At 35.3% G+C, this 8804-nt stretch overlaps 2 protein-coding genes across 2 annotated transcripts; one reads left to right on the top strand and one right to left on the bottom strand.

Annotated features, from left to right (window-relative positions):
* The first annotated feature begins 204 nt into the window (after window positions 1-204).
* LOC127132077 (auxin-responsive protein SAUR32) lies at window positions 205-954 on the top strand. The gene has a single exon (XM_051060947.1). It carries the CDS (start codon window positions 464-466, stop codon window positions 764-766), a length of 303 nt encoding a protein of 100 aa, XP_050916904.1. The 5' UTR covers window positions 205-463; the 3' UTR covers window positions 767-954.
* Window positions 955-2536: 1582 nt separating this feature from the next.
* On the bottom strand, window positions 2537-8534 carry LOC127132076 (CDPK-related kinase 3). The gene is made up of 11 exons (XM_051060946.1): window positions 7745-8534; window positions 5356-5486; window positions 5114-5155; window positions 4922-5030; window positions 4709-4787; window positions 4253-4549; window positions 3861-3970; window positions 3504-3611; window positions 3234-3296; window positions 2972-3139; window positions 2537-2861 (listed from the first exon to the last, which is right to left on the bottom strand). The coding sequence occupies exons 1-11, from the start codon at window positions 8294-8296 to the stop codon at window positions 2718-2720; spliced, it is 1803 nt and encodes a 600-aa protein (XP_050916903.1). The 5' UTR covers window positions 8297-8534; the 3' UTR covers window positions 2537-2717.
* Between the last annotated feature and the right edge of the window lie 270 nt (window positions 8535-8804).

Genomic DNA, 8804 nt, shown 5'->3' with positions numbered 1-8804 from the left:
ATTTGGGCACGCAAATTGAATAATATACATACAATACTCTTTAAAGAAAGAGTAAGAGAAAGAGAAAGAGAAAGAGAGCCACGTGATTACCACATCTGTCCTTGATCGTACGGGTGTAATAAAGTGACATTATAAAGGTCAAGGTTGCATCAGATTCCAACCCACTAACATAAATAGTGCATCCACAAAAACACAAAAAAATGTGATTAAGATCCAACGGTGTAGAATCCATCAAAGTAATCAGTGTCAACAAATAACACAACACAGTTGTCGTATATATCCCTACAAACCCTTCGCGTTTCAAATACATTTCCCATGTTTATGTTTTTGTTTTTGTCTCAGTTATTATTATGATATGCAAAAACCTTGGCTCTATTACCTCGTTTTCCTCTGAGATTTTCTACTTAAACACCCAAACCCAACACAGACAGAAACATAAAACTTGGTTCTTTTTGTTGCAGAGATGGGAAGCGGTGAGAAAAGCGTGAAAGGGTTTCTTCTGCATGGGAAGAAGCAAGGTGTGCCGAAAGGGTTTCTTGCGATCAAAGTGGGTCAAGGTGAAGAAGATCAACAGAGATTCGTTGTGCCTGTGATTTACTTCAATCATCCACTTTTCATGCAGCTTCTGAAAGAAGCTGAGGAAGAATATGGATTTGATCAGAAAGGGACGATAACAATTCCTTGTCATGTTGAAGAGTTCAGAAACATTAGAGGTTTGATTGATAGAGAAAAGTCTCTTCATCATGGTGGATGCTTTGGCTTTTGAGACTCGATTAACTTTTGATTAGGTGGTGGTGGTGGTGATGTAAATTCTTCTTAATTGTTAGTTGAGGGATGATGATGAAGATGATGACGACAGAAATGTTAATTAGTTGTTGCTATTGTAACTTGTTAGGAAATTGTAATAATAGTTAAGCAATGAATGAAAGTAAAAATAGATGCTTTCTCTTTTCCTTTTTTTTTTCTTTTTGGAAGAATTTGTTGCCATTTGATGGAATTGGACTAATTGGTGCACTACTCATTTTGGAAAAATGAAATAATTGAAAAGAAGGAAATCACATAAATGTAGGGCCAAACAAAGTTTCTTCCTTTTTTTTTAGTCATTCAATTCAATTTCCTTACGTAGTCTATGAATTGCAATCGCTCTAAAGTGATTGCAAACCATCGGCATCATCTGGATTATCTAATCAAGATTATCAAAATCTATATTTTTTTTTATAGACAATACAATCTCTCTAAATTTATCGCACACAATCAATTTCATCAAAATTATTTATCATGATTATCAAAATCTACATTATTTGTCTATAAACAATGCAATCACTCTAAGTTTATCGCACACAATCAACTTCATCAAGATCATCAAAATCTATATTATTTTTCTATAGACAATGCAATCACTCTAAGTTAGAACGTTCAAGTCTACAAATAATACAATCACTCTAAGTTGACCGCACACAATCAACTCCATCTAAATTAGTTGATCAAAATGATTAAATTCTGAAACATGTCTAATCTTAATCGAATGATTCAAATATGATTGATAGCGTGTTATCATTGAAATTTGGGAAATGATAAATTTACAATAAATACATATAATGTAGATGTTTTATTTATTTATTTTTGTGTAAATATGGTGTATGGAAAAAAATGGTAAAAATAGCATACTTCTTAAAATTTATATGAAATTTTGTAACTTCTAAGTTTATGGACGGTACAATCACTCTAAAGCTGACTGCACACGATCAGCTTCATCTAAATGATTTGGTTAAGATCATCATAACCTATATTGAATTCTACAAACTTCTAATCTTAATCGAATGATTCAAATATTACTATATTGCAAACCTTACAAATCCTTCATGTCTATGGATAGGGTCAAAAAAAATCCCTTGATGAAACCATGTTGTTCTATCCCACTATTTCAAGTCTTTGAAAATGGTGCAGTCAATAACTATAGTGAACTAGCATTTCTTCTTGACACTTCAACAACCAATTGTTGATGTTGAGCCGTGTTAATTGCCAACATCTTTATCATAAAACCTCAATCAATCTTATCCTTTCACTAATACTACCATTAAAAAGCTTAATGGTTGTTAAATGATGGTTAGTGTGTCACTAACACCTAAATAGACTTCAATGTATACTAATTTGCTACTAAAAAATATGGTGCCATAAGATGCAAACTTCCCAAAAGGGTCACCCTAGTTAAGTCATGTAGTTTTAATTTTCAAAAAATTGTAATGAAAAACAATATTGATACCGAACAATTTAACTTGGAGTTGTTATTCATTTTTAAAATTCTCAAACAAATGAATATTATGTTTGATAGTGTGTCCCAAAGTTTCGCCATGTGAGAAGCTGGAAATTGCAGCTTCAACTTTGTTGTGCGTCTAACGCAAAAACAAGCACATGCAGCTTCATCTTCGTCGTGTGTTGAGGTCTTGAGGTGGTTTTCAACGCAAAAACAAACACATGCAAATATGTATGGGCTCAAACCTATGGAACACGTTATCTGCAAAATATGGCACCAGGATGGGACTGTAACATGAAATTTACTCAACATTTCTCATATTTCCAACACATCATTCATTTATACACATTCCACTTTTCACCACCCGAAAGAGAAATCCAAAGTAAAAAATAATCCTTATAAATCTATAAATGAACCTATAAATCTTTTTCTCCCATCTTTATGTGCTAAATAAATAAAGAGCTCAAGACTGACGAGGTCTTGGTACAGAACTCCGCAGAGTCACTCCATGCAAAAATTTTGTATATCCAAGTAAACTAAGCTTTCCGTCAGTATTTCGAATCCAATCTCTCAGAACTGAATACGCCGAAGGACCAAGATTTAGCTCCTGCAGCCATATTAGCAATATAATTAATAACCGCATAACTGTATACCCTAGTCAAACCGAAAAATGATGGCGTCCATTATTATGTTAGGAAGAGAAATTAGAGAACTTACTCTTGCTAATTCTTCGATCGATATCACACGGTTTCCCTCACTCTCGAAATGCTCAAATGCAGTGCAGGCAATATCTTCCCACCTATCAAGTGCCTCCAGCTGATATGTACTCGTTGCAGCTGCACAAAATTCTTCGAAATCCATCTTTCTATAGGCAAGCGGTTCCATCTATAAAATTAATTAACAAAGCAAGAGATAAGTATGTTTGGTCAAATCAAGAGTGAAATATGTCCATGCATACGATGTAAGAGTAACGACTCACCGTATGTATGATGTCAAGAACCCTTGATTCCCTCATGGCTTCAGTTGCATGGCGTGCAAGAGCCTGTACAAAGCTCAATATTAAACTATTTCATAATGATGAATGGTCAAAAGTTACACGTAGGTACAAATTGAAGGAAAAAAAAATGTATGCATAATGAACAAGTTCTGCTTATGAATGAAAATCTTCTGACTCAGACAGCACAGAAAATTTTAACTTTTTGTTCACCATTACAAGACCAGAAAATTTAACAGTGAAGCAGAAACTAACCATTTTAAAGTTGTCGAGGGAGACATGCCCGTCTCTATTTGGTTCCAACAATCTGAACTGTGCTCGAAGATACACTAGCTGATCCTCTGTCAATGCTTTTGAAAGAGCCTGGATAAATTAAGTGAAAAGTTGAGTAAGAATCTAGTGCAGTAAATAAATAAATCAACATCAACTAACTGTCACGAAATAAATGTGCACACATTATGGTGGTAGGGTCGGTTACATCTTCACTTTAAAATAAAAGATATCGCTTTATTATTTTTTCCGATATTCAAATATTGTAAACAGTGAATAATAGCAAATTAATTCATATCAGTGTAAGCATATTATTCTTCCAGGAAATGAAATAAATAATACCTTCACTGCTGCTCGTTTAAATGGTGTTGCATGAAGATAAGATTTCACCAACTTATAAATCAGTATATCTAAAGGGATGGGACGGCTTTCATCCCTCAACCAAGGGTGAGCTGCAACCACACAAGTGTGCATTAATTAGCTTTAAAAATTCAATTTGCAATGATATTTTTACCACTTACCACAACAATACCTATTACTAATAGAACCTAGTGAGTAATATTGATCCACCTACCATAACATAAATCTCCGCAACCAACAAGATGGGTGCATTTATTGAGTTTATAACAATTATAACAATAATCTAAGATGTTATTCTTTGATGATCAATAAGAAGCATTATGCGGCATATAACATCGGCTTTACTAGTCTTTTAAATTGATAGGAAAACTTACTTAGAGCTTGAGCAGCCGTCATTCTTTTTCGATAGTCCTTGTTAAGGAGCCTTTTAACAAAGTCCTTGGCTTCTGGAGACACAGATGGCCAAGGTAAATCATCGAAGTTAGGATCAGCTCTGAGAACTGTACGAAAGATTCCAGATTCTGTTCGCGCCCAGAATGGACGACTTCCACATAACAAGATGAAGGTGATAACACCAATACTCCATATATCTGCTTCCACACTGTAAGACCTGTGAAGGACCTCAGGTGCAACATAATATGCACTCCCAACAATGTCATTCAACCGCTCCTCTGTATGGACAAACAAAAAAATTCAGTTTATTTATATCCACAGACAACTAATCAAGTATGCATGAAAAGAAGCAGCATTCTCCAATAACCTATTTAGAGGAAGAGTAGATAATTTAAACTCGCATGGAAATGAAAATTGAGAATCCCTTTATTTATAACCTGGCCTAATGAAGTCAGACAGACCAAAATCAATAAGCTTCATATCAGCATCTTCACTTCTTGAAGTGAAGAGGAAATTCTGTAAAATCGAAACCGGACAAATGAATTATCAAAATTTTCCTACATTATTATTCAGATATAATTAAGCACCAACATTTAAATGAGAGCTAGATGCTACATGTTGTTATAGGTAAGAAGATTTAATTAACAAACCTCAGGCTTCAGGTCACGATGCACGACACCTTGAAGATGACAAAAGGCAGCTACACTTAGAATCTGCAAAACAATAGCTTTTGCATCCTCCTCGGTATACCTTCCTCCTCTGGAAGAGAAAAGAACGTTTTTCAATCAAACTAAAAGAGTGTATATTGAGTTAAAATCACAAGTATCCTAGGAAAAACTAACCTTGACAAAATTCGGTCAAGAAGCTCCCCACCTTCACACAATCTGATAAGAAAATAAAATTATGAACATCATTTATATGAGGATACCACAATTAGAAAACGCATGTTCAACTAGAACTACACCTAAAGTATCCTCTGTCAAAAAATGTACAACAGAAACATAAGAATGGTTCAGTTCGCTAATCCTGCACCAAAGTCTCATTAATTATAGCTGATTCTGAAAATAAGATAAAAATGACATACTCCATAACTATGTAGACATTATTGGCATCCTCACAAGCATCGTGAAATTTGATAAGATGCTTATGGCCTGACAGAGCCTTCAACAACTTCACTTCCCTTCGAACATCTTCAATTGCTATTGCTGTGGTCATCTGCCAAATCAAGCTAATTAAGATCCGGCAAAAACTTTATTTAACATATCATAAATATTAAGAATTAATATAGTTTATAAAGTCTGACTTCCTGAATTATTATGCGATATGATAGTGATTACAGTTGCATATATCATAAGACGAATTAGGACCAAATAGCCATTGTGATTAAAGACATTCTCAAACATATGTTTCGTAATGTACAAGATGGACAAACTAGGTAAGTAATATTCTCAAACAAATTCTATGAGGGGGCAAAAAAGGTAAGTAATATGCTCAAACTGCGTAAATTATTTAGTTTATAATACAATTTGTGTGATAGTATTGTTAATGTTAGTTGTGGCGCAACGGTAATGATCCTCTTGGAAACAAGACATGCGAGACCGAGTACGATTCCAGCAAGAGGCACTTTGCTATTTTCGAGGGAATGCCTAAACAGTGGATATTTTAAAAAGAATACTCCTGCAGGAATCGATTCTGTAACCCGTTACATGCATAAATGTGTTTAACCATTGTGTCTCTGTACGTGGAGGTAAAATAGAAAGAAACCATGCAAACGACAAAATATAAATTCCGCTAACGATTTTAAATGAAGATACTCAGAAGAGTAACATGCAAACGACAAAATATACATTCACATAATGGGTCTAGATATTCGGTAGATCAGTATATGCAAACAACAAAACATGCATTCGTCAAACAGTTCTAGAAATTAACTGAAGATCTTTGGAAGATGTGTAATACACAAACGACAAAATATACATTATCTTAACGGTCCTAGATATTTGGAAGATGAGTAATATGAAAACGACAAAACATACATCCTCCTAACGGTTCTCGAAATTAAATGAAGATCTTTGGAAGATGAGTAATATGCAAACGACAAAATATACATTCCCTTAACGGTCCTACATATTCGGAATACGAGTAATATGCAAACGACAACACATACATTCCCCTAACGGTTCTAGAAATTAAATGAAGATCTTTGGAAGATGAGTAATATGCAAACGACAAAATATACATTCCCTTAACGATCCTAGATATTTGGAATATGAGTAATATTCAAACGACAAAACATACATTTCCCTAACAGTTCTAGAAATTAAATGAAGATCTTTGGAAGATGAGTACTATGCAAACGACAAAATATACATTCCCCTAACGGTTCTAGGAATTAATTGAAGATATTCGGAAGATGAGTAATATGAGTAATATGCAAACGACAAAATAGCATGCAAATATTGACAGCCATAATACATATATGTAAAATCAAAAACCAGTTTTGATTTCTCATCTTGTAAAAGTGGTAAGTTTTGATTCGGATCCCTATTAAAATTTTCTCTGTTTTGAGTCTCTGCATTAAACAGTTCTTTTGTGTTTTCATAAAAGTAAAAACCAGAAAAATAAACCGTGGTTTCATTTGATAATAAAACATTCTATATGTTAGTAAACGTGAAAAGACTAAATTGATATTTTTGCAAATCCAATAAGGAAACGTGTTCCATTGACGGCAAAAAATATGCTTCACACTCTTCTCGTTAAAGATTAGTTGTGAGTGTGATGCAAAGAGAGAAATATGATGTGAAGAAAAGAAGAAACTTGTCAATACATCACGACGTCAATTCAAGTTTTCAACTTCACGTGTGGTTTTGTTTTCATAGAGTTGTAGCTCGGGACTTTGCACGTGAGATTACCGTTATCATTTGCGCCACTACAGACCAAGTGTGGTCTACCGAATCGAGACTGGAAGACAGCTAAAACATACTCGATCACAGACAAATTTTCTGAAGCACACTACTATAGGATGTTCCATATATTTCTATGTCCGTTCCTTGATGATATTGATATTCTACGCTTGACAGCAACCGGCAAAATCAATAAATTTTAGAATATGCTGCTGATATAATATGGGTTACAAATATCAGAACTCCAATGTGGCAGGAAACTTCATAACGCGATGTCAAACAATTTTACAATCCGTTCACATAATTCAATTACCACGTACAAACAAATCATGTTAAGAACAATACATATCAAAACTACATGGCAAATAGCAATAGCCTAAGAATCTCATAGATTCCTTGAAACAAACCGGGCAAAGATCAACCGGAATTTTCCAAATGCCATCACAGTAATACAGAGTAATCACAATCAACTTTTCATGCAATCAATATACATACAGATAGAGAATCAAAGAGAATCAAAAAAACCTAACATCAAGAGAAATTGAAATTGAATTGAAGCAAATGGTTTACCTTGGACTTGGAAATGATCTTAACAGCAACGGGTTGGTCTTTGAGATCACCTTTCTTTGCCCTAGCAGAACAAGTATGACCAAAATGCCCTCGTCCCACTTCTTTCCCTAACTCATACTTAGCTCCAAAATTCTTACTATACCCAAAGCTCTTATCAAGCGACTGCGAATCCACTTCCACGCCACGCTCCTCCGGTATCGGTCCCTCCTTCGGCTTCCCCTTCCCCAGCCTCTTCGCCAACGACTCCCTTATATGCTTCGCCGGAGAAGGTGGTGGAAACGGCCGCCGGAAGAATCTCCTCGGCGTGGACGCTCTAGCTGGCGAAGGACTCGGGTTCACGCCATGAGGATAAGGACTAGGCCACGGACTAGCGTGCGAGGAGGACCGAGCTGGAGTAGTTTTCACAGACGGAACCCCGTTGGCGGAAGACGGTAACGGAGAGTGATGAAAGTCGGTGTTGGCAATTATAGTGGTTGTGTTTTGGCCATGGTGGTTATCGTTATCGTTATCGTTACCGGCGCCGGGAATAGTCTTGCCGTAACACTGACCCATCGCGGCGGAGGTAGTTAGTTTGGTGTGATCAGAGTGGAGACATATTGTAGTCCGATCCGCAGGAAAAGAGTGAGATCTGCTAAAGGAAAACGATAAAACAAGAGAATTTTGAGTCAGGTAGTAGAGTAAGAGAGAGAGTTAGAGAGAGAAAGAGAAAGACAGAGACAGAAAGACTCAGAGAGAGAGAGAGAAACAAAATAGTAAAATGTAAAGCAGAAGAGACTTGAGTGTTGTTGCAAGTAATAACAAACACAAAACTACATATTGGGGTCAGTGAATTCACAAATATAACCAGCTTCGCAGTCTACGTTTCTAAAACTATGACGACCTTTGATCTATGCGGGTTCGCATGATCTCAGCCGTTCATTACTTTCTCATTTCTCTTTATTTCGTACCAAGTTTGTCCAAGTATTAGTAATTTATAAAAAATGGTAGTAATAAATATTCTAAAACCATTTTTCTTGGTTTTTAAAATAGAAAAATTTATGAAAGTTTCTCATTTTAGTTT

This window comes from Lathyrus oleraceus, chromosome 3 (genome assembly GCF_024323335.1).
Source record: "Lathyrus oleraceus cultivar Zhongwan6 chromosome 3, CAAS_Psat_ZW6_1.0, whole genome shotgun sequence".
Taxonomy (NCBI): Eukaryota; Viridiplantae; Streptophyta; class Magnoliopsida; order Fabales; family Fabaceae; genus Lathyrus; species Lathyrus oleraceus.
The sequence above is the reverse complement of the archived record's forward strand: the minus strand, read 5'-3'. Positions and strand labels throughout refer to the sequence as shown.

Coding starts and splice junctions, on each gene's coding strand:
- LOC127132077 (XM_051060947.1), top strand. CDS start 464: ATGGGAAGCGGTGAGAAAAGCGTGAAAGGGTTTCTTCTGCATGGGAAG.
- LOC127132076 (XM_051060946.1), bottom strand. CDS start 8,296: ATGGGTCAGTGTTACGGCAAGACTATTCCCGGCGCCGGTAACGATAAC. Junction 3,140..3,233: donor TTCTTGACATCATACATACG/GTGAGTCGTTAC, acceptor TTAATTTTATAG/ATGGAACCGCTTGCCTATAG. Junction 2,862..2,971: donor CGATCGAAGAATTAGCAAGA/GTAAGTTCTCTA, acceptor ATATGGCTGCAG/GAGCTAAATCTTGGTCCTTC.